The following is a 25230-nucleotide window of genomic DNA, read 5'->3' on the forward strand; positions in this document are numbered from 1 at the left end:
TCCTATCCCTGACCCCCACCCCAACTTCCTCCCCCCTTCCACTGTAGCCCCACGGCACTGAGGGCCCCTGTGGGGTTGCCCTGCTGCCCCCGTCTCCCTTCTTGGCCGAACCTGTGGCTTCTTCTGCCTTCAGCTCTGGAGGCATGGGGGGCAGAGACCGTGTTGACGGAGTTAAATGGTGGGTCCCAGGTCCCCTGCGCCACGAGGGGTATTACCCAGGGTTTAGAGGTGAGGCAAGTCGGACATGACTGAACGACTTCACTTTCATTTTTCACTTTCATGCATTGGAGAAGGAAATGGCAAACCCACTCCAGTGCTCTTGCCTAGAGAATCCCAGGGACGGGGAGCCTGGTGGGCTGCCATCTCTGGGGTCGCACAGTAGGACACGACTGAAGTGACTTAGCAGCAGCAGCAAGTTCAGAGAAAGGGTCCCCCACGGGGGGGGGTAGCTGCCCATGGGGGCGGGGACGGCTACTGGAAGGTGACAGGAGCACAGGGAGGATGTGTGGTACTAGAGGGTATTTATGGGGGCACAGGATGGAGGGCTAGGGGGTTGGCACAGATGTCTCCATAGCTCACACTTGGCTGACAGCCTGGACAAGTCAGTCCACCCCTGGCTCCTTTGGGAAAAACATCATTTTCTGGCTCCCATGGTTCCTCAGCTGCTAGGTGGGGTCCCTCCCTTAACCTGCACCCCAGCTGTGTAGGAACTCTGTCTAGGAGCCAGAGGGGGAGGCTTGAGGCCCAGGGAGGGGGCCTCAAGATCCCACAGGCACTGACCCAAGATCCCACAGCCAGTTGGGGTCAGATTTCATCCCCCATAGGGTCTGAACACCCCCTTGGCTTCCCAGTGGTCCTCTTTCTGTGGGCCCCCCAACCCACCCACAGCACCCCAGGGCGGGCCCCACTCTCATTTCCGTCTTCATTAGCCCACCAGGCACAGGCTCCATTCAATTTACTTAAATGCGGCCCCTGGGGCTGCCACCGCACTCTGCTTGGAGCTGCCCGTTTGCCAGCCATTCCAGCTTAATTATGAGGGTCTCTGGGGAGGGCTGGTGGGGAGGCTTTCTGCAAGGGTAAAGTTGGTGAGACTGGCAGCCTGGACCCCCTCGCCTCCAGTCTAGTCTCCTGGCCTTTGTCTGACCCAGCGTCCCCAGGGAAGGCCCCGCAGTGAACTGGTGCTGCCGGGTTGCTAGCTCTAGCTTCTGGATGGAGCAGCACCCAGGGTGCCTGTCGCAGTCCCGCCCCACCAGGGCCTGAGCATGGTCCCTGCTGGCGGCTTGTGGAACCAGCTTGCAGGAGCCCATTTTCTCAGATTCCAGGATTTTGCAAGCCCCCCCTTTCAGACGGTTTGGCCATGGAAGGAGGGGTATTCACCCCATGGAAACTGCCCTATGCTGTAAATCAGGGCTATTTTTTCAGAGGCCTGTTTGCTACTGTGCCACTGGTTCCCGCCTTCTCAGCCGTCCCTCCAAGGCAGCACGGTGGCCGCAGCTCTGACCTCTGGGTCCAGCTTCTCCCTCTCCCTGCAGCCCCAGACTCAGGCCAGGCCACAGTCCCTGCTCGAGTGCTCTTGGGGTCTCCCCACCTGGCCTGGCCCGGCTTGTCCTTCTGCCGCATCCTTTTGGGCAAACACTCCAGCCTTCAGATGGTGGGGAGGGGGCTCTGCTCTTTGGTGCTGCAGGCCCCCTTTGGTCTCCCCACTGGGGTGCCCTCACTGGCACCCTCTGTCCCTTCACAGGATCCTCCCTGGCCTCCTCGTCCACAAGCAGGTGCCCTGACTTCATGCCCTTTCCCTCATAGGGATTGGCTCCCTGACTCCTACTAAGCGCCAGGCCCTGAGCCAGCTTGGTGTACTGAATTTTCACCACCATCCTCAGCAGGTATTAACACCACCTGCCCCACCCCCCAACCTGACGACTTCCACCGGAATGCTGAAACCTGCTGCTTCATCCCCTGGTTCTGCTGCCGCCCAGCAGGGTAACCTTGGGCAAGTCACTTGGCCTCCTTCAGCCAGTAGCCCCATCTGGAAGTGGACACACGAACCTCTCCTCCCAGAGGAGCCGGGAGGGTCAAATGCGTTAAGGAGCCTGGTGCATAGTCCGTGTCCTCTAGTTAGGAATGCTTTGTGAACTTTTGTCGGAACCTTACACCACCCTTGGGGCTTCCCTCATAGCTCAGTTGGTAAAGAATCCACCTGCAATGCAGGAGACTCTGGTTCAATTCCTGGGTCGGGAAGATCTGCTGGAGAAGGGATAGTCTACCCACTCCAGTATTCTTGGGCTTCCTTTGTGGCTCAGCTGGTAAAGAATTCGCCTGCAATGCGGGAGACCTGGGTTCAATCACTGGGTTGGGAAGATCCCCTGGAGATGGGAAAGGCTACCCACTCCAGTATTCTGGCCTGGAGAATTCCATGGACAGTCCATGGGGTCACAAAGAGTCAGACACGACTGAGCGACTTTCACTACACCACCCTTGGGGTGAGTTTACCCAGCTACCGTCTGGAGCTTAAAAAAATTATTAAGGAAGAAGTGAGGGGGAGGGAAGATTTTTAAAAATATTCTCTTTAAAGCAGCTCGGAGCGGCAGCCATTGTTTGGCGGAGCTCCGCACAGGGGCTGCTCGTGGGGCGCGGGTAGCTCTGCTCCACGCCCCTCGCTCCCATCCCAGACGGTGCTGGCAGGAAGCGATCCGCCCCCGAGTCTATTTTGAGCAACTCCCGTCTGAGGTGGTGCCGGTAGAGAGAGAGGTGGCCCAGGGCTGCCAAGGGGCAGGGAGAGAAGCCGGGAGCGGGAAGCGGAGGCCGGGGAACACATGCAGCCCGTCCCCTGCAGGGGAGGGGACCAGAGAGGAGGCGTCCTGGGGGGTCCCTCGTATGGCCCTGGCTGCACACCCTGCAGGCGGCGAGCTTGGTGTGGTCACCGGGTGGCAGGGGTGGCAGGTGACGAGGGCATGACAGAGGTCAGGTGTCACTTTCCTTTTCCGTCTGTGAAGGGGCCACCCCTGTGTGGTCACAGGGGCTCAGATGAGAGGTGAGACGGGGGTGCCCATGGCCTCTAGGTGCTCACTGCTGCCAAGATCACGAAGGACTGTCGCCAGGTTTCTCGTGGTCATGGATACCCTGTGCAGGGACTGGCCTGGGAGGAGGTGACCGGGAAAAGCAGGAGTCAGCCAGGCAGGGGCCTGTGTGTGACCCACGAGGCGGTCAGATGGTGCTGAAGTCTGCTCCCGACCCGGCGCAGCCCTGGCGGGGAGGGGGCCCAGAACCGTCTGGAACGGAGTCTGCGTGACAGGCAGGTGGGTGGGGATGGCTTGGGCAGCCAGATTCCTCCATCGTCATCTGCTCTCCTGTGTTGTCATATCTCTTCCTGGTATGACCTCACGGCAGCCCCTGGGGAAGGCGGGGCGAGTGTCTTGTCCTCACTGGGCAGGTGGGGAAACTGAGGCTCAGAGAGGTGAACTGGCTCGCCCAGCGTGGTGTGGTGAGTGACTGTCAGCGCTGGGCTCCGAGATGCTGAGGTTGAATTGGAGGTTCCAGAAGGCTGATAGGAGGTGAAGGGGAGGCACCGCTCCTGGGAGGGGGCTGTCTCAGCCCCACCGTCTCCTGGCACTCTCTTGACCATGACCGTGACTCCTCCCGAGCTGGGCAAGGCCTTCCTGAGACTAGAGGATGGTCGCTGTGTCGGACAACACAAAGAGGATTAGAAGCTACCCTCGTGGTCCAGTGGTTAAGGCTCTGCCTTCCAATGCAGGGGGCACAGGTTCGATCCCTGCTTGGGGAATTAAGATCTCATATGCTGCAGTGCGGCCAAAATAGAAAAAAGAGGGTCAGGTTGAATGGAGTGCAAGGCAGGGGTGCAGAAACCCTCCCTAGAGCAGGGCTGACCCCACCTGGGGTATGTCCACTGGCTCTAGCTCCCAGGGGACAGCATTCAAGGCCTCCAAATCAGTGGATGGGTCAATATAGGTTTTATTCTCTTTTCAACAGTCCTGTCTAGTCACTGCCAACCTAGATCTGGGGTGACTCTAGGAAGAGGAAGATGGGATAGCTTAGTGCCTGACATTCCAGCTCTATGGGGGCTTAGGGGAAAGAGATACCAACATGGGCTGCAGTCAGGGAAGGCTTCCTGGAGGTGGTGGCACTGGAGATGGATCCTGAGGGATGATTGGGATTTCAGTAGACAGAGAAGAGACAAATGCAGGCACCAGGAACATAGGTATTCCTATGGAAGACCCTCCTGAGCCCTCAAGGTGCATATGCACAGGCCAGGGCAAACAGCCCAGGAGGCCCGGGGGCTGTCCATTCATGAAGGGTCTTGAAACTGGCTTTATCCTTAGGGCAGTGGGGGAAGGGGGCATGGAAGGCTTTTAAGCAGGGTAGTGAGTCTGTTGAACTAGAGCCTCCAAGTCAGAAAGGCAGGGAGGTGCAGGCACCTGGACCATGGGGAGGTATCGGGCCAGAGGGAGGAGACCTGGGTTTGAGATCTGATTCTTCTGCTGACTGTGTGTGGCCAGGGAAGTCACTCTTCCTCTCTGGGTCTCAGGTTTTCTGGCTGTCAAATGGAGCTACTATAGGATATTGTTTTAGCCTTGAGGGAATAATTCATGGAAAGTGCTTAGCGCCACCTGGCACATGGGGATGTTTTCAACACCAGCTGGCATTGTTGTCGTGGGGGTGATGCTGGGCTCAAGGGGTTCCTGGGGGGCAGCTTAGGTTCCTGCCCAGCTGGGCCCTTGTCTGCCCCTGCAGCCAGCCCTCCCAAGCCTGGCGTCTATCAGGGGTGAGCTGGCCGTGCCCCTGCCCCCGTCTCCCTCTGCTTCTGGCCTCTCCTCCAGGTTGCAGCCCCCCTCATCGGCCCTCCATCCTCCCACCGCTGGTGTAATCTGGTTTTTCTGCCCTTCCGCACCTCCCCTTCCCCTGGGTGGGTCTTTGCCATCTCCAGCCGCCTCTCTGCAGCCTCTCCGTCTGTCTGTCTGCCTCAGCACTCTCACTTGTTGGCTCTGCCTCTGACTTGCCCAGTGTCGCGATCGCAGTCTTTCATTCTGTGTTTATCTCTGTTTTTCTCTTTGTCTTGTCTCTCCACACCCTGCGTTTGCTTGCTTCTCACTCCCGGGTCCATATTGGTCTGTCTGTCCATCTGTGTTTTGAGTCTCCCTCTGTCCATCTCTCTGACGGCTGCCCTGTTCCTCTTCCATGCCTCCCCGCTTGGTCTCTCACTCACTGTGTCTAGGTTTGTCCACCTGTCTGTCTCCCAGAAAAATGCTCGCAGGAGTGATGGATGGTCCATTAGAAAAAGATTAACAGGTGTGTGCTTGACTAGAGAAACAGCTGTTGCGAGGGAGGAGGGGATGAAGCGGGTGACCTTTTGGGGAGAGCCGGGCGGCAGGCTTCCCATCGGTTGTGGGTGGGCGGGCGCGTGTGCGGTGCATGGCCCCGAGTGGGGTGATCGCTGTCACGGACTGTCAGCAGCCACATCTCTCATCTCCCTTTTGGCGGGCTGGGAAATTGGTGACTCTCAAGAGCATCTGGGCCCTGGCTCAGCCTGGGATGCTGGGCCCCAGCCCCTCCCGCTCTGGGGGCCTCTCTCAGGGTCCCACTCCCCTTTTGGGACCATTTTGTGAGTCAAATGTAATTACAGATGGAAATGGTGCCTTCTCCTTTGATCTGGCCTTGAGAGGAGCTGGCAGTTTTATTAGATTTCCCAGGCACCAAGCGGGAAGCAGAGGGTTGGGCTGCTATTTTTTTCTCTTCTCCTTTTGACCCAAGTGGAGTCAAAGTCAGGCCCTGAGTCCCTGTTGCTCTGTGGGAGAGGTGGGCCAGAGCGGGCGGACCTGATATTGGGATTTCTCCCATCTCCCTCCCTCGCTCCAGCTGGTCCCTCTGCCTGGACACCTTCTCTTCTCCCTGTTACCCACTCCCCCTCTTGGCTTTGAGCTCTCCTTGAGATGTCACTTCTTCCAGGAAGCTGCTCCAGACTCCACTGACCCTATGGCCTAAACCACCTTCAACTTCCCCCGGTTTTTATCACCTGCTGACTGGTTTGTTAAGCTGCACGGATGGCTTTGCCAGTGGAGCCTGCACTTCTCAAGGGCAGGAAGAATGTCACGATTGGCTCACCACCGCCCGGCCTGGGTAGCACAAGCCCAGCCCTTGACCGACGCTGGGGAGAGCCTGCAACAGTGGATGAGCAAATGGATGGACGGATGAGTTCGGGGGTGGGCGTGGGGACTGGGAGTGCACTTTGAAGTCTGACTTGGTGGCTCTGCCACAGCCTTGCCAGGTGACTCAGCATGGCAGTTCCTTCTCTGAGCCTCAGTTTCCTCATCTGTAAAACGGAGATGACAACAGTGGCCTCGCAGGGTGGCTGAGGTGTCAGAAATTGAGTTGGGGTTGAGCTCAGGCCTGACAAATGGCCCTTTCCTGCTGCATGATTTGGGTAGGAACAAACTGACCCGGTGGTGAGTAAAGACCTGACACTTGACCAGTCCTGGAAGAACCAGGGGAGGCGAGAGAGGTGGAGAGAGAAGGGGCTGGAGCCCTGTTTAGCCCTCCCCTCACTCCATCTCCCATTTTATGGATGAGGAAACTGAGGCCTGGGCAGTGAGGGTGGACTTGCAGCCCCACCCCCAGTTGTGGCTATAGGGTAGCTTGTTTAATACAGTGGCATTCCTCGGGTAGTCCCACATGTAGGGGTGTCACGTGCTGCTAATAATTAGCAGGTATGCAGCTCCAGGGGCAGAGGGTGGGTCTGTGGACAGAGGGGCTAGTCTCTCTCTGAGTAGCTGGGACTTTGACCTTCAGGGGCTTCCCTCATGGCTCAGCTGGTAAAGAATCTGCCTGCGATGCGGGAGACCTGGTTTCAATCCCTGAGTCAGGAAGATCCCCTGGAGAAGGGAATGGCAACCCACTCCAGTGTTCTTGCTTGGAGAACGCCATGGACAGAGGAGCCTGGCGGGCTACATACAGTCCATGGGGCTGCAAAGAATCGGGCACGACTGAGTGACTTTCCCTTTGACCTTCAACCTCTCTGGGTGAAGTAAGCCCCACTGACCGGGTGGTCCAGTGTACTGAAAGCTATGGTGGCACACGGTAGGGGCAGGGCCTCTGTCTGCCCTTCACAGCGCTGGTGGTATCAGCCACCCACAATCTTGAGAAGGCAATTGCTAAGGAAGGAAGGAGGTCGGGGGAGGGCTGGGTATGGAGGGGCGAAGGGCAGAGACTTGGAGTTAGGCTGCCTGGGTTCAGATCCAGGTACTAGCTGTGTAGCCTGAGGCAGGGGACTGGCCTTCTCTGAACCTGTCTCCTCATCTGCATAATGGGCTCTTCAGTTCAGTTCAGTTGCTCGGTCATGTCTGATTCTTTGCGACCCTACGGACTGCAGCATGCCATGCTTCCCTGTCCATCACCATCTCCTGGAGCTTGTTCAAACTCATGTCCATCAAGTTGGTGATGCCATCCAACCATCTCATTCTCTGTCGTCCCCTTCTCTTCCTGCGTTCAATCTTTCCCAGCATCAGGGGCATTTCTAATGAGTCAGCTCTTCGCATCAGGTGGCCAAAGTATTGGAGTTTCAGCATCAGTTCTTTCAATCAATATTCAGGATTGATTTCCTTTAGCATTGCCTAGTTGGATCTCCTTGCAGTCCAAGGGTCTCTCAAGAGTTTTCTCCAACACCACAGGTCAAAAGCATCAATTCTTCAGTGCTCAGGCTTCTTTATGGTCCAGCTCTCAGATGCATACACGACTCCTGGAAAAACCGTAGCTTTGGCTAGACAGAACTTTGTCAGCAAAGTGATGTCTCTGCTTTTTAATATGCTATCTAGGTTGGTCATAACTTTTCTTCCAAGGAGCAAGCATCTTTTAATTTCATGGCAGCAGTCACCATCTGCAGTGGTTTGGGGGCACAAGAAAATAAAGTCTCTCACTGTTTCCACTGTTTACCCATCTATTTGCCATGAAGTGATGGGACTGGATGCCATGCATGATCTTTGATTTTTGAACGTTGAGTTTTTAGCCAGCTTTTTCACTCTCCTCTTTCACTTTCATCAACAGGCTCTTTAGTTCCTCTTTGCTTTCTGACATAAGGGTGGTGTCATCTAAATATCTGAGCTTATTGATATTTCTCCTGGCAGTCTTGATTCCAGCCTGTGCTTCATCCAGCCTGGCATTTCACATGGTGTACTCTGCATATAAGTTAAGTAAGCAGGGTGACAATATCCAGCCTTGACGTACTCCTTTCCCAGTTTGGGACCAGTCCGTTGTTCCATGTCTGGTTCTAACTTTTGCTTCTTGACCTGCACCCAGATGGGCTCTTGTGAAGGACTAAGTGACATGATACTTATGAAGTGCACAGGACAGGACCTGCACACACTCACTAAATGGGTTAGGGTCGTGGGCAAACAGGGATTCTGCAGTCACTGGTTTGCCTTCCTGTCTTGCTCTGTCTAACTGTGTGACCTCAGGCTGCCTTCTGAGCCTTGTCTTCCTTATCTGTAAATTGGGTATCATAATGTGGCCCTCAGTGAGCAGTACAGGCATCATTGCCCAGTTGATGGGAGGTCGGCCCCATGTGTTCTCATCTCAGTAGCCCTCTTGGGACAGCAGAGACGATGCAGAGGCCAAGTGCAGGGGGAGGGTGGAGGTCCAATGAGGACACCGACCTGCAGGCCATGGGGCCAGGGTGGCAGAGCCAGGCCCTCCCTGGGGGTTTGAGAGCTGATGGGTGTCCAGAGTGGGGGATGCACGGCTGCCCTCTGGCCTGACCGGGTCCCTGTCCCCTGCCCCAACATCCCCACAGCCTGAGGAGCTGACCAACATCCTGGAGATCTGCAATGTGGTCTTCACCAGCATGTTTGCGCTGGAGATGCTGCTGAAGCTGGCTGCCTTCGGGCTCTTCGACTACCTGCGCAACCCCTACAACATCTTCGACAGCATCATTGTCATCATCAGGTGCTGACCCCACCTCCCCAGCCTGCGGACTTAGAAACAGAGCGAGGCGGGAGGGGGGTTAAATGCGCTGACCCCAGCCAGTAAATGAAGCTGTTGTTGTTCGGTTGCTCAGTCACGTCCGACTTTTTGCAACCCGGTGCACTGCAGCACACCAGGCTTCCCTGTCCTTCATTATCTCCCGGAATTTGCTCAAACTCATGTCCATTGAGTCAGTGGTGCCATCCAACTATGGGTGTAAATGAAGTACATAAGATCAAAGGAAGTCAATTATACCGAAAACCAGTTAGGAAAATATTTGAAAATGTATGATTTATCAATATAGATGTGCTTCTGGGTGAATGAATTAAATATCAAGATCAATAGTAGTGGGTCCATAACAACCACTTTCCAGAGAAAGGATGAGCATAACTAACGTCTGGAAATATCTGTATCAGCCATCACGTGGTAGAAAACCACCAGTGATTTCGATTGGCCACAGGGTCATAGGGACTGCTAATTAATTCTCTGCTGTTTGTTGTTGACCTTCATAATTAAAGGAATGTTAAATCTCAAAAAGAGGTCAGCGATATTCATGGGCTGTAGACTTCTTGAAGGGGGCGGTCCGTGGAACCCAGGTTCAGAGCCCTGGGTTTAGGGTGCCAGGAGCCGCAGCGACGTGGCAAACAGTATCTGTTGGGTGAACGAGTGTATGAACGGAACGTGTGCATCTCCTTCTCCCCGGCCCCGCTTCTTCCTCTGTCCTCGTCCCGCTGACCCCTCCTGCCTGTCTCCCCTCCCTGCCCTGCCTGCTGGCCCGGCTGCAGCATCTGGGAGATCGTGGGGCAGGCGGACGGCGGGCTGTCGGTGCTGCGGACTTTCCGGCTGCTGCGGGTGCTGAAGCTGGTGCGCTTTATGCCCGCGCTGCGGCGCCAGCTCGTGGTGCTCATGAAGACCATGGACAACGTGGCCACCTTCTGCATGCTGCTCATGCTCTTCATCTTCATCTTCAGGTGAGCCCTGCCTACCCTGGTGCCACACCCGCGGGGTCTGCTAGGGCTGTGGGCAGGGGCCTGGGGGAGTGTGACTGAGCTTCTCCACGCAGCACCCCAGACCTGGGTGTGAATCCTGACACTGTCACTTCATCCCTGGGCAAATCCTGCCCCTCTGAGCCTTCATTCTCTGGGCAAATCCTGCCCCTCTGAGCCTCAGTGTTCACATCTATAAAATGGGACCAACTCTGGTGCTTCTCCTCTTAAGTGGGCTGTTCTGAGAATGAAACAGGGTGGGCGGACAGAGAGCTTGGTGTGTGTGTGAGCCCCTTGAGCCACCTCCATCCTTCCCCCAGCATCCTTGGGATGCACATCTTTGGCTGCAAATTCAGCCTGCGCACGGATACAGGAGACACGGTCCCCGACAGGAAGAACTTCGACTCCCTGCTGTGGGCCATCGTCACGGTGTTCCAGGTGAGCCCCGGCCTGTGTCCACGGGTGTCTGTCACTTTTTGGAGGTGTCCCCAGCCTTAGAGAGTCTGGGGAAGAGCAGAAGCCTGCAAGGAGGCCCCTCTACTCCAGCCTCCAGTGGCCAGACTGCCTCAGCTCTGGCTGTGAGAACTGGACTGACCGCTCAGAGCCCGTCCCTGTGCGTCCACTCCTGCCCCGAGACTTTGGGGTTGATTCTTCCCTGAAACCGTTTCCTCATGGGTACTGTGGTCTTGGGGGTGGGGTTGTGGGGGCAGCCAGGAGGGAGCACTGGTCACCTGGGAGTGAGTGTTAGGGCAGGAGTATGTGATGCAGGCCTTGAGGGTGTGGGCAAGCCAGGCAGCAGGAAGAGCAAGGGGTGTGTGTGTGTGTGTGTGTACATGTTTGTGCACACATGCGCATGTGCTTGGGTCTGTGGCTATGCCCCAGCCGAGGCCATGATATGCGAGGACCCTGGGTGCACGATTGTGTATGAGAGGATGCTGTATGCAAGTACGCGCGGGCTGCTGCGTGCCTGCAGCTAGGACACCCAGTGGGCTGGGGCCTGGGGATACTCAGGGGCTAAGCAGCTGATCCTCTCCCCTCACAGATCCTCACCCAGGAGGACTGGAACGTCGTCCTCTACAACGGCATGGCTTCCACCTCCCCCTGGGCCTCCCTCTACTTCGTTGCCCTCATGACCTTCGGCAACTATGTGCTCTTCAACTTGCTGGTAGCCATCCTGGTGGAGGGCTTCCAGGCGGAGGTGACTGTGGCCTTGGTGGAGGAAGCACCCCTTTGGGGCCTGTATGAGACTGGGTGGGTGGGGGGGGCCTGGATAGAGGAGGGTGGCAATTCAAACATCTAGCAGGCAACGGGTCTCCAGAGGAGGGTGTTACCAGTGAGGTGGTGAGCTTCCCATCACAGGAAGCATGCAAGTGGAGGCTGCATCTAGGACCCCTGCCTATCCCCCGGGGATGTAGGAATAAGCCTCTCCATCTCTGATATCCTAGAGTCCCCAGGATCTGGGACGCTGGATCCTGCCTGCTCCATTTTCTGAGGCTTGGGGGACACTTGCAGTCAGGCAGATGTGGATTTCTGGCTGAGGTCCTCATTAGCATCTCACTTCCCTTTTCAGAGCCTCAATTTTCCCATCTGTAAAATGGTGTGTGTTGGGGGGGAAATGGTAAAAACACCCATTGAAAAATTCAGGAGGGAGGAGAGGGCTAAACTGACTTTCGTTCCAATGTGAGGGACGGTCTCCCAGGGTGATGCCAATCGCTCCTACTCGGACGAGGACCAGAGCTCATCCAACATGGAGGAGTTTGACAAGCTCCAGGAGGGCCTGGACTGCAGCGGAGGTAACCAGATTTCCACTCATCACCTGGGAGGCCAGGACTGTTCCCCAGAGCTCCAGGCGGGCAGAGGGTACAGCACCTAGTTTCCCCTCAGGCCAAGGCTCCGGGACTGCTAACTCTGTGGTTTGTTGTTCATGTTTATAATAGACAGAAATGCTGAATCTCAAAAAGGTCAGCGACAGTCATGGCTCTCCTGAATTCTAGCCATGCGGCCCACCCTCACCCCTCCACACAGCTGGCCTGTTAGGAAGAGTTGTGGGCCTCAGGATGCCTGGGTTCTGTTGAGTACTTCTGGGCAGCTGGAAAGAAACCTCCCCAGCCCATGCTGTGCCCTCAGCAGCTGGGCTAGACAGGTTCTGCCCTCTTCCTGCATTGAGTACAGGAGTGAGGCTCCTATGCTGGGTGAAGCCCAGAGCTGGCCTCTAAACATGGAAGGCAAGGGCTTCACTCATCCAAAAGTAAAGCTGAAAGCCTTGGAAATGAGCATAGGGGAGGCACGTGTAATGGGGTCCAACCAGGAGGACTTCCTGGCGGAGGAGGTCTCTCCAGAAAAGTTCTTCTTTTCTGTTACTGTCCATGTCTGTTTCTTCATCTCACGGCTTCTTTTGCTCTTGTTCTGTCCTCCTGTCTGCCCCTCCTTCTGTCTCTATCTGAACCCTCCAGATCCCAAGCTCTGCCCAATCCCCATGACCCCCAATGGGCACCTGGACCCCAATCTCCCACTGGGTGGACATCTGAGCCCCACTGGGGCTGCAGCATCCGCCCCCCGCCTCTCACTGCAGCCAGACCCCGTGCTAATGGCCCTGGGCTCCCGCAAGAGCAGTGTCATGTCACTGGGGAGGGTGAGCTACGACCAGCGCTCCCTGGTGAGTCCTTGTGGGGTCCTCTGGATGGCTGCTTCCTGCCGGGTGTGTGCTGAGTGACCCAGAGAAGATGTGTCTGCCAGTCTGGTACCAGCCTCAGGCTGGTACCTAGGCTTAGGACACCAGACTGCCCAGCCAGAACCAGGCAAGGACCATGTCATTATATTCCTGGGTGCCCAGGGAACAAGGAATGAATGAATAAGTGCCAGTGGGTCTGGTGTAGAGTTGGGTTTTGGTCTTAGCAGCAATGTGCAGGGTAAAGAGCTGGGCCTCGGGGTTGGGGAGACCTGAGCTTCAATCTGGCCTCTGCCACCGCCAAGCTTTGTAACCAAGACCAAGTTAGAATGCTTCTCTAAGCCTCCAGTTTCCTTTCCTGTAAAATGGGCAGATGCCCTAACTTGCTGTACCTTTCTCACTAGAAATGAGGTGGCAGGAGGGACAGAACCACAGGGTGGAGGTGACCAAACGTCCCAGGATGAGGATGGAGTGAGAGGCAGAGCAGGGACAGGTCTCCTGGGGTCTAGCCCCTTCTGTGCCCCAGTGGCCAAGTGCGTGGCCCCCTTTGGGCCTCAGCGGGTATGCAGGTTGCCTTCAGTCACAGCCCTGACTGTGTGTGATGGCGCTGACCAGAGCCCCGGGCTTCCTCCCAGTCCAGCTCTCGGAGCTCCTACTACGGGCCGTGGGGCCGCAGCGGGGCCTGGGCCAGCCGTCGTTCCAGCTGGAACAGCCTCAAGCACAAGCAACCGTCGGCGGAGCATGAGTCCCTGCTCTCCGCTGAGCGTGGCGGCGCCCGGGGCTGCGAGGGTGCCCGGGACGAGGGCCCGCTACGGACCGCGCCCCTGTACGCCCCACACGCCCACCATGCACATCATGGTCCCCACCCGGCGCATCGTCACCGCCACCACCGCCGAACGCTGTCCCTCGACACCAGAGATTCGGTGGACCTGGCCGAGCTGGTGCCCGCCGTGGGCACCCACTCCCGGGCGGCCTGGAGGACGGCGGGCCTGGCCCCCGGGCACGAGGACTGCAATGGCAGGATGCCCAGCATCGCCAAGGACGTCTTCACCAAGATGGATGACCGCCGGGATCGCGGGGAGGACGAGGAGGAGATCGACTACGTGAGTGCGCGGGGCTCTGGGGCAGCCGAAGGGACCACGAGGTGGAGAGCAGGCATAGAACAGGGAGGGGCCGAGGGGCGGGGCTTGAATGGGGCCCCACCTAAATGGGCGTGGGGAGAGGACTTCAGGTGCCTGAGCAGGGGGCGGGGCCCGGACTGCCCACCTCTGAGTGGGCCCACCCCTGGCACAGAAGTCCTCCTGGCCTACCCTGGGTGGGGCGAGCATTCTGGTCTTGCTAGGAGAGTTCGGAGGTCATCCAGTGGCCACACTCTGCTAGATGGCCAGGATGGGTGGAGGTGAGCAGCTCTGGGCAGCGCTGACCTGCCTGACCCCGCGGCCTTCTCTTGCCAGACTCTGTGCTTCCGAGTCCGCAAGATGATTGACGTCTACAAGCCTGACTGGTGTGAAGTCCGCGAGGACTGGTCCGTCTACCTCTTCTCCCCTGAGAACAGGTGGGCAGGGCCAAGCTTGGGGTGCCGTTAGTGTAGGAGGTTGACGTGTCTGGGAGGGAGAGATTTCTGCCAAGCCAAGCAGGACCATTGTGGGGGCGTCACTTATACCTCAGAGCCTGCAGGGGAGGGAGGGGTTCGGGTGGGGGCTTTTCTGAGCATCTTCTCTACCCTAAGCCATTCCTGTGCTGGGCACCAGGTTGGATAAATCTTCTGAGAACCTGGAGTGCTTCCCTCTGGAGGGGGCATCAAAGGGCTTCCTGGAAGAGGTGGCCTTTGTGCTGGGCTTTGGAAGCAGACAACATTCTGCAGATGAAGAAGGAGGTGTGAGAAGGTGGAGGCCGGTCCAGGTGGAGAGAGTAGCCTGAGGAAAGGCCTGGGGGCAGGAGCTGAGGGTACCTGGCCGTGTGTGCCCATGCGGCTGAGGACAAGGCTCAGGGGCATGGACTGGTGTCTGGAAAGCTTCGAGTGTCAAGGCTAGGTGGGCACCCATCATCCTGGGGTGCTGGAAGCTTGCAGTGTGGTCAAGTGGCATCCTGAGATGTGAAATCGCCACCTGTGATGTGTCCAGAAGAGAAGGGTCAGCTTTCCAGGAGACCCTGGTCCCCATGTGTGCCAGGGCCTTCTGCCTTCCTTCCGGCTAGGGTGAGGGACAAACCAACGCTCACGTGGTCCCCTGCCCACCCTGCCCAGGTTCCGGGTCCTGTGTCAGACCATCATTGCCCACAAGCTCTTTGACTATGTCGTCCTGGCCTTCATCTTCCTCAACTGCATCACCATCGCCCTGGAGCGGCCCCAGATTGAGGCTGGCAGCACCGTGAGCGGCGGGGCCTTCAGGCGGTGCAGGGGATAAGGCGGAGGGACAGGCCGCCAGGGCCTGCTGTGGGACGGCATGCCGGGCTGGGGGCAGGGGGTGGGAGAGCTTATGAGGCCGGATGCCGCGGAGGGAGGTGTGGCTGGGAGCATGCGTCTGGAGAGGGGGCCGCCGCCATGGACTGTGAAGTGGCAGCCTCTCCTCGGTGCCCCTTGGCTGAAGGCAGAGGCTGTCAGTTCTGGGAGGCCCCTGGACCCACAGCCTCTCCCGGCTCTTTCAGGAACGCATCTTCCTCACTGTGTCCAACTACATCTTCACAGCTATCTTCGTGGGCGAGATGACACTGAAGGTACTGGCTTCACCTGGGACCTCTCCTTCCCCCTGTCCGGGGCCCAGGCTCTGGTCCAGCCTCCGTCAGCTGGTCATCCACTTGCCCCTCAGCAGCATTCCACAGGGGGCGTTGGAGGCCCATCCCCACTTGGGGCCAGCCACTGGGTTGGGCTCCTGGGGTGGAGGAAGGAGGAGGGAGGCGAGGTCAGCTTCATGTCTGCCGGGTGGGCGCTCACAACGCATTTCCAGTGTCATGAAGGTACCTGCTGGAGGCGTGGGGCACAGGAGAGGGCTCCGTCTAGGATGCTTCCTGGAGTGCTTGGCTTCCATGGGGGTTAGCCAGATATGCAGGGAGAAGGGAACCGGGCAGTCGTGGGCCTGTGCTTCAGGGAGTGGCTCCTTGGGTAAGGGGACACCTATAGCCTGCCTTCAGAGGGGTGGCAGTGGACGCATCCACTCCTGCCCGCCTGCTCCCCGGACGCCTACCTGACCCCGCCCCCAGGTGGTCTCGCTGGGCCTGTACTTCGGGGAACAGGCGTACCTGCGCAGCAGCTGGAATGTACTGGATGGCTTCCTCGTCTTCGTGTCAATCATTGATATTGTGGTGTCCGTGGCCTCGGCTGGGGGAGCCAAGATCCTTGGCGTCCTCCGGGTCCTGCGGCTCCTGCGCACCCTACGACCCCTGCGGTGAGGACCCTGCCCCCGCGGATGGGGGACCCTGCCCCCGCGGATGGGGATCCCTGCACTGCCGGAGGGATCTCCCAGGGTCTAAGCGGACCCCTCACTCTCTCCCTCTGCACCCACACTGTCCCCTGTAGCATGTGCCGGGCACCATCTGAACCCCGGGCTGTGGGCCCTGCTCCTGGGGGCGGGGCCTGCAGCAGGTGCTGGAAGGCGGGGGCTGAAGGTGGTCCCCAGGGCTGCTACCCACTCTCTGTGTGTCCTTGGGGGTCTCACTGCCATCTCTGGGCCTCTAGTGTCTAGAGGAGAGTGCAGCGTGTATCCCAAGGGATGGGGTAGAAGCGCCGCGCCTTGCTGTGCATGGAGTCTGTGGCCTGGGGGTCTCTGCTCTGGTGACTCGGGCCTAGTAGGGGCTGTCCCAGGTCTGGCTGATGGCGCATGGTATCCTTGGCCCCTCCCTGCCTGCAGTGTCATTAGCCGGGCACCTGGCCTGAAGCTGGTGGTGGAGACACTCATCTCCTCCCTAAAGCCCATCGGCAACATCGTCCTCATCTGCTGTGCCTTCTTCATCATCTTCGGCATCCTGGGGGTGCAGGTGAGGGGCCCTAGGCTGGGCTGGCAGTAGGCTGGGCTCTGTAGTTGAGGAAGAGACTCCACGTTCCTGCCCAGCTCTCGGGACCTTGTGCCAGATGCCCTGGTGGAGCAGCCATGGTCTCTGCCAGCAGGGAGCTCCCATTCCAGGCAGGGAGGCAGACAGGGCCCAAAGGGCTGAGCGCAGAGCAGGCGGGGGAAATGGGATCACAGGGGGCCAAGGGAGGCAGGAACACAGGGCTGGGCCGGGGACAATGGGGAAGGAGGTGGCCTTTTCACCAGGCCTTGAAAGACAAGTGGTTTGGGCAGGTCACAGTAGGGGCAATGAATGTCAGGGCAGATGGGCACATGGGGAGGTGGGGACAAGCAGGGCACTGGTGGAGAGAGTCCTGGAGCTACGACTGGCGTGGAGAGGTGAGCTGGACCGTGGGGGCGAGACCTGGAAGGGCAGCTTGGCTTCACTGGGGTGGGCACCATGGAGAGCCTCTGACCCAGGCAGGGCCCTGAGCTCACTCAGATTTTTGTTTGGAGCCCAGTTTGGGTATGGGATGGTGCCTCAGGGCTGGACGGGGAGGAGGGGTTGCAGACCGTAGACTGTGTATTGGGGGGTGGCCAGAATGACCTGGGCCTTCTATGGTCCGAGTGCCACAGAGATGCTCTTTCTTGAGGGTCTGAGCCCTGTTCTGAGGCCCCCAGGCTCCCCACCTGGTCCTGTGCTCTGGGCTGTAGCTTTGGAGGAGCCCCGTGCACAGGGGTCCTTTGGGGTCGCTGAGAGATCACAGCGTGGCTGCCTGGGCAGGAGCCGCTTCGTGCAGACAGTGGATCTGCCCCTCTAGGCAGTTGACATGGAGAGGGCTTGGGTCCCTAAGAGGGTCCCCTTGCTTCTTTCTCTCTCTCCCTTGGGGAGGTACAGGCAACTTTCTTGTGTGGAGTCCCTGTCCGAATCCCCAGTGTACGTACTGAGGTCTGATCTCGGGTCTGTGGAAGAGCTGGAAATCAGACCAGGCTGTGAACTTTGGCTCTGCCACTTCCTGAACCTGATGACTTTGGGAAATTAACCTAACATCACTGGGTCTCAGTTTTCTAACCTGTGAGATGGGATAAGCATAGCCCTGCCTCATGCTGGAGGACTTGGAGAGCGGGTGGGGTAGAGTGGGTTGGCTCAGGCATACACAGAGGACGTGCCCCTGGAAGGGCAGGTTCTTTTTCTGATTTGCACCCCAATTGCACCCCATCCACCACCATCCCCTGGGAGCACTGGCTAGATGGTCACTAGCCCTGTGTCCCTACCCCCAGCTCTTCAAGGGCAAGTTCTACCACTGCCTGGGTGTAGACACCCGCAACATCACCAACCGCTCTGACTGCATGGCTGCCAACTACCGCTGGGTCCATCACAAGTACAACTTCGACAATCTGGGCCAGGTGAGCACCCGCTCCTGCTCTTGACCTGCCCCACCCCAGATGGGTGGGGGTGACAGCTCTTAAGTGCCAACAGGACTATAGACCAGGCTTCAGTCTTCCCCTGCCAGTGCTTCTGCTTTTCAAGCCTTGATTTTCTTTTCTGTAGAATGGGTAGAGGTAGAACTCCCTTCACAGGTAGTGTGAGGCTTAGGGACCCTGAACACAGAGTGTCTGGCAGGTGCTTGGCATTTAGTAAGTGCTTTAGTGGACATTGGTTCCTGGTCCCCTTCCCCCAGCCAGCCCTTTCCCATTCTGGAAACTCTGCTTAATGGCAGGCTGATGACCTTAGACCCCTGAGTAGGTCTCCGCAGAAGCACGTGGGAGGTTCCAGCATGGCTTGGAACCTTAGATCCCTTCCTGGACCTCTTAGTAGCTGTGTGCCCTCAGGCCAGCTCTGTCCCGCTCTGTGCTTCAGTGTCTTCATCTGTAAATTGGAGCAGTGATAGCAGGTCGGTGATTCCAGGGTCCCCAGGCTCTCTGCACTTCAGACCTCTGTGATCTAAGCGCTCACAGGGACATTTGCCCCTTGAGCTGGAAGGACTTCGTGTGCTTCCCTGGTAGAGAGGGCTCCCTTTTTGTCCCCTGTCCTGTTCCTGGGCCTGAGCCCTTTCCAGGCAGCCCTCAGCACCATTCCCTCTGGGAAGCAAAGAGGAAGGGTCTGAGGCCTGGATGGATAGGACGGAGGGGTCAGTACAGGTCAGGAGACCTCTCCCGTGGATGCTTTGGCCTGCTGTCCATATAGAAGCCTTGGCTGGCTATCCCCTGGGGATCACCTCTGTTTCTAATATCGTTAGTGAAGGTAAATATTGCCATTTACAGACAAAGAAGCTGGGGCCCAGAGACATGAAGGAAACTGCCCCAAGACACACAGCCAGTGAGTGGGAGAAATTGAGCTGGTCCTGACTTCTCTTGAGAGCTCCTGTTTCAGGTGCTAGAGGCAGGGCCCCTCCTGTTTTCAGGAACCTTCCAGTTTAAAGTCTCCGCTGATCCTCGGCCCTGAAGGGTTAGTGCCATTCTGTGGGTGAGGGGAAAAGATGTCATGAATTTTTTTGCCTGGTTAATTTCAGAGCTGAGACTGGAGCCCAGGACTCCCAGTCCAGTGCTCATTCTCCTGCAGCAGTGCCTGCGGGGCACATGGCAGGCACACGTGTTCTCAGAAAAGGTCTGTCGGTCAAGGACACAGCTCTGCCCTGGACTCGGGGAAGGCCTTTCTGTCCCTCCGAGGGGGCAGATGCAGCCTGAGATGCCCATGCCATCTCCCCACCCCCTTTCTCCCGTGTCTTCCAGGCCCTCATGTCCCTCTTTGTGCTGGCCTCCAAGGATGGCTGGGTGAACATTATGTACAATGGACTGGACGCCGTCGCAGTGGACCAGCAGGTGGGCATGGCCGGGCCAGGTCTGCCTGGGCAGCAGGGGAACGACACGGTGTCTTTGGGGCCCCCAGGTCTGAAGCAGGTGTCTCCCACTGTCAGCCATACCCGCCCCTCCCCGTCCTGGCCTGCACCCTTCCCGTTAGGGCTGCGCTCTGGCTGGTGTAGGTCCCTGCTCCGTTTGCTTCTGCAAGCCTGCTCTCTGCAGGGAGAGCGCTGTGAGCTGGCTCTGTCTGGAGGGCTGCAGAGCCCGTGGATAGAGTAGCAGGAGTAAGAGGAGGCCCAGGGCTGGGCTAGCTATGAGGACAGCAGGTGTACGCCTGCGCGGGACAGTGACAGGCTCAGGGAGTCATGAGGCCAGGGCCGGGGGTAGGAGGTGGAAGGAGGGTGGCAGGAGGCAGGTGGAGGAGGTAAGCAGGGCAGGAAGGGCAGGAAGGGCAGGAAGTGCAGGAAGGCCTAGGTGTGCAGTTGGGGTTGGAGCGGAGGGCAGTGGGCATCAGTGAAGGGGTAACAGTGAGGTGAGCTTGCGGGAGCCTCCTGGGGCTGCCAGGTGAGGATGGATTTGGGAGTGGGAGGGTGGAATGGGTCAGTGAGGAGGCTGGGTCTGAGCCCTCGCCCCCAAGATCCCTCTGAGAGCAGGGGTCCCCTCGGGGGCTAGGTGGGGGCCTTAGGCAAGACACATGGCTGATCAGGGTCAGCAGTGTCCTGGCTACGGAAGTCATCGGGAGAAGGAGCAGGGAGATGCTCTAGGTCATGCCAGGACCCACTCAGTGAGGGCATCGGAGCTGGGGATGCCCCTAGGCCTGTAGGCCCCTTCGGGCTCTTGGCTTCACCCTGGATGGCTCTGGAGTGGACACAGAGGTGGAGGTTGGGGATATGGAGGAATGAGAACATGTGGTGACATCACCTTCCGCTTCTTTGTCTGTACACTCTTCCTGCCTGCCACCTCCACTAACACACGCAGACACACACAGATGCGCGCGCACACACACACACAAACACACACACACCATCAGGGCTGTGATCACTCCTCTGCTGGCTGCTTTGCTTCCTGGTTTGTTTCTAGATGAATGAATAAATGAATGAATGCTTGGATGAATAGATGGGTGATGAGCACATGGATGAATAACTGGATAGATGGGTAAATGGTGAATGAGTGGATGATGGATGGGTAAATGGATGAATGAGCGGATGATGGATGGGTAAATGGATGAATTGAGTGGATGGATGGGTAAATGGAAGAATGAGTGGATGGATGGGTAAGTGGATGAATGAGTGGATGATGGGTGGGTAAATGGATGAATGAGTGGATGGATGGGTAAATGGATAAATAAGTGGATGGATGGGTAAATGGATAAGTGAGTGGGTGATGGATGGGTAAGTGGATGAATGAGTGGGTGATGGATGGGTAAATGGACGAATGAGTGGATGGATGGGTAAATGGATGAGTGAGTGGGTGATGGATGGGTAAATGGTGAATGAGTGGGTGATGGATGGGTAAATGGATGAATGAGTGGATGGATGGGTAAATGGATGAATAAGTGGATGGATGTGTAAATGGATGAATGAGTGGGTGATGGATGGGTAAATGGTGAATGAGTAGGTGATGGATGTGTAAATGGACGAATGAGTGGGTGATGGTGTAAATGGACGAATGAATGGATGATGGATGGGTAAGTGGATGAATGAGTGGGTGATGGATGGGTAAATGGATGAATGAGTGGATGATGGGTGGGTAAATGGATGAGTGAGTGGGTGATGGATGGCTAAATGGTGAATGAGTGGGTGGGTGATGGATGGGTAAGTGGATGAATGAGTGGATGATGGATGGGTAAATGGATGAATGAGTGGGTGATGGATGTGTAAATGGTGAATGAGTGGGTGATGGATGGGTAAATGGATGAATGAGTGGATGGATGGGTAAATGGAAGAATGAGTGGATGATGGATGGCTAAATGGTGAATGAGTGGGTGGGTGATGGATGGGTAAGTGGATGAATGAGTGGATGATGGATGGTAAATGGATGAATGAGTGGGTGATGGATGTGTAAATGTGAATGAGTGGGTGATGGATGGGTAAATGGATGAGGGAGTGGATGATGGATGAGTAAATGGTGAATGAGTGGGTGATGGATGTGTAAGTGGATGAATGAATGGATGATGGATGGGTAAATGGATGGAGTGGGTGATGGATGTGTAAGTGGATGAATGAGTGGATGATGGATGGGTAAATGGATGAATGAGTGGGTGACGGATGTGTAAATGGACGAATGAGTGGATGATGGATGGGTAAATGGATGAATGAGTGGATGGATGGGTAAATGGAAGAATGAGTGGATGATGGATGGGTAAATGGTGAATGAGTGGGTGATGGGTGGGTAAGTGGATGAATGAGTGGATGATGGGTGGGTAAATGGATGAGTGAGTGGATGGATGGGTAAATGGTGAATGAATGGATGATGGATGGGTAAATGGATGAATGAGTGGGTGATGGATGTGTAAATGGACGAATGAGTGGGTGATGGTGTAAATGGATGAATGAATGGATGATGGATGGGTAAATGGATGAATGAGTGGGTGATGAATGTGTAAGTGGATGAATGAGTGGGTGTTGGGTGGGTAAGTGGATGAATGAGTGGATGATGGGTGGGTAAATGGTGAATGAGTGGATGATGGATGTGTAAATGGATGAATGAGTGGATGATGGATGTGTAAATGGATGAATGAGTGGATGATGGATGGGTAAATGGTGAATGAGTGTATGGATGGGTAAATGGATGAATAAGTGGATGGATGGGTAAATGGATGAGTGAGTGGGTGATGGATGGGTAAGTGGATGAGTGAGTGGGTGATGGGTGGGTAAGTGGATGAGTGAGTGGGTGATGGATGGGTAAATGGTGAATGAGTGGATGATGGATGTGTAAATGGATGAATGAGTGGATGATGGATGTGTAAATGGATGAATGAGTGGATGATGGATGGGTAAATGGTGAATGAGTGTATGGATGGGTAAATGGATGAATAAGTGGATGGATGGGTAAATGGATGAGTGAGTGGGCGATGGATGGGTAAATGGTGAATGAGTGGGTGATGGGTGGGTAAATGGATGAATGAGTAGGTGATGGATAGGTAAATGGATGAATGAGTGGATGAATGGATAGGTCAGTGGGTGGATGAATAGATGGTGGGTAGAGGAAGAAGACAGATGGCAGGGAAGGGAGCACTGTCTTTGCTGAGCACCTTGTGCCAGGCAGGGTGGGCACTTCCTACCTCCACCTTCAAATCTCCCAGTTGCCCGGGAGGCTGTTACCAATGCCCGCCCCGCACGGAGGCTCGGCGAGGGAGGGCACCCCCGCAGTGGCCCCATGTGCCTGGCCAGCCTCCCTCAGCCCCGTCTGGTCCCCGCAGCCGGTGCCCAACCACAACCCCTGGATGCTGCTCTACTTCATCTCCTTCCTGCTCATCGTCAGCTTCTTCGTGCTCAACATGTTCGTGGGCGTCGTGGTGGAGAACTTCCACAAGTGCCGGCAGCACCAGGAGGCCGAGGAGGCGCGGCGGCGCGAGGAGAAGCGGCTGCGGCGGCTGGAGAAGAAGCGCCGGAGTGAGCGGGTGACCTGCGGGGTGGGGGACGCTGCTCTGTGGAGGCCCGGGCCTGACCCCAGCCACTGGGCCTCTGGACCCAGAGGGAACGGATGTCTCTGTGCCCCTGGCCTTGCTCTTCCCCAGCATCTGCCTGACCTGACCTCTGTCATCAGTGTCCATCCAGAGTCTGATGGTGACCCCACTGCCTGCCCAAACGAGGCCCGGCAGCTCAGTCCAGGCGGAGGGCAGAGACAGAGTCCACATGCCCAGCCCTGAGCCATGGGACCCCTATCCTGCCCCCAGCAGACCCAGAGCCCCTGCATGGGCACATTTGGGGTGGATGAGGATAATCAGGACACAGAGGACAATCCCTCTTTGCCACCCTGCCTCACGTGCTAATGCCTTTCCCTCGAGGTGCCCTGGCTGGGTGGGGTGGACCTAGGTGACTCCCCAGGGCCTGGGGTGGACCCGATCTCTCCCCCTCACCTCCTCCCTCCCGTTCACCTCTCCCTCTGTGTGCTCTGCCCCGACCTCTGCGCCAACCCTCTGTGGTCTGCACCACCCACCCCGCACCCCGGCAGAGGCCCAGCGGCTGCCCTACTATGCTACCTACTGTCCCACGAGGCTGCTCATCCACTCCATGTGCACCAGCCACTACCTGGACATCTTCATCACCTTCATCATCTGCCTCAATGTGGTCACCATGTCCCTGGAGCACTACAACCAGCCCACGGTGAGCCCCGGCCTGGCCCCTGGGTCCTCAGTGGGACCCCACCCCAGGGATGGGCGGGCCAGGGTCTGAGCAGGTCCTGCGCGGGGTCCTATGCTTAAGAAGCTCAGGGCCTGGTAGGATGGACGAGTGAGAGGGAGAGGTCGCTCCTTTCCAGGACAAGGTCCTGGTGAGTGGGATGGGATGGGTGGGGCGGGGAGTGACATTCGGGTCCAGCCTTGAACATGGGTGACAGTGGCTGTGGTGTGCTCCCTGAGCCTCTTTGCAGGACACACTACGGATATTAACTCTCCAGTCCTCGCAGCAACCTTAATGTGTGTGTGTGGTGGGCTTTCTCCAGATTTTGTAGATAAAGAAACTGAGGCTCAGAGACATAAAACACGGTGCCCAAGTCTTTCAGCCAGTGAGTGGAGGCGGGGCTGGAATTTTGGTTTGCCACCTGGCTCCCCTGCTACTGGGCATGTGGAGCCTGGCAGAGGGGCAGGGCCTCTGAGGGCAAACACCGGGGTAGGAGAGGCGACCAGTTCCCAGCTGGTTGCAGGCAGTGTTCATGAGGGACATGAGGGGTGTGTTATGTAGGGGCGAGTCTGAGAAGACCTCCTGGAGTGGGGGAAGAGGGGAGAGCAGAGCCTCCAGATGAGGAACTGGTACGTTATTTTAAATGGTAGGAGTGAAATACAATGAGTGCAGGCAGCCATTGATGGAACGTAGCCGTAACGGTAGAACTTCTAAATTAACATGAAGAAATGGAATAAGAAGAAGTTCATATTAACCAAGTATTTATTCTGTCTGGTCTTGGACTATGACCTCGTTTAATTTTGATAGCAGCTTTCTGAGGTGGGTGCTATTATCATCCCCAATTTATAGACTGGAAAACTAAGTCCTGGAGAGGTCAAGTGACTTGCCAAGGCTACCAAGAAGGAAAAAGTGCTGCGTCTGAATTCACATTGATCAATAAGTGGTCTGGTTCTTAATCACTACCTTAACCATTACCCCATACTGCCTCCACTGAGTGGCAGAAATAAGGAAAAGCAGCAATCCAGAATAAATAGCGCACGTTAAGTAAGGGGGGAGAGTAAAAGCAGATTTGTAAATCATTGCGATGTGTGAATGGAGTCAATGCTCCCCTTACAAGGCAGAGATTTTTCTGACTGGAGTAAAGGCGGCGGACAGGGCCTGGGGCCTGGATCATGCTTCTTTTTGTTGCTCCTGCAGTCTCTGGAGACAGCCCTCAAGTACTGCAACTACATGTTCACCACCGTCTTTGTGCTGGAGGCTGTGCTGAAGCTGGTGGCATTTGGTCTGAGACGCTTCTTCAAGGACCGGTGAGCAAAACTGGGCTGGGCCGAGGCAGCGGAGAGTGCACTGCAGGAGGGGAAGCAGTCCTGACCCCAGGGGAAGCTTGGAGCAGCTGGAGGAGGGGGACCAGTGGGAGTCCGAGGACTGGCGGCCACTGACCCCAGGTGCTGCCTTCAGCCCTGACGGGTGCAGGGCATTCT

At 56.9% G+C, this 25230-nt stretch overlaps 1 protein-coding gene across 1 annotated transcript in view; it reads left to right on the top strand.

Moving 5' to 3' along the window:
- CACNA1I (calcium voltage-gated channel subunit alpha1 I) overlaps positions 1-25230 on the top strand; it is a 111721-nt gene that overhangs the window by 72898 nt on the left and 13593 nt on the right. The window contains exons 10-26 of the mRNA XM_068970653.1: positions 8798-8949; positions 9753-9938; positions 10274-10391; positions 10996-11151; positions 11653-11746; positions 12407-12609; positions 13257-13724; positions 14076-14176; positions 14867-14990; positions 15268-15336; positions 15820-16004; positions 16467-16593; positions 17886-18011; positions 19338-19427; positions 22828-23020; positions 23583-23734; positions 24947-25056. Coding sequence (XP_068826754.1) covers positions 8798-8949; positions 9753-9938; positions 10274-10391; positions 10996-11151; positions 11653-11746; positions 12407-12609; positions 13257-13724; positions 14076-14176; positions 14867-14990; positions 15268-15336; positions 15820-16004; positions 16467-16593; positions 17886-18011; positions 19338-19427; positions 22828-23020; positions 23583-23734; positions 24947-25056 — 2654 coding nt within the window. The remainder of the gene's footprint in view (positions 1-8797; positions 8950-9752; positions 9939-10273; positions 10392-10995; positions 11152-11652; positions 11747-12406; positions 12610-13256; positions 13725-14075; positions 14177-14866; positions 14991-15267; positions 15337-15819; positions 16005-16466; positions 16594-17885; positions 18012-19337; positions 19428-22827; positions 23021-23582; positions 23735-24946; positions 25057-25230) is intronic.

The sequence above is a fragment of the Capricornis sumatraensis genome, chromosome 4, assembly GCF_032405125.1.
Source record: "Capricornis sumatraensis isolate serow.1 chromosome 4, serow.2, whole genome shotgun sequence".
Classification (NCBI taxonomy): Eukaryota; Metazoa; Chordata; class Mammalia; order Artiodactyla; family Bovidae; genus Capricornis; species Capricornis sumatraensis.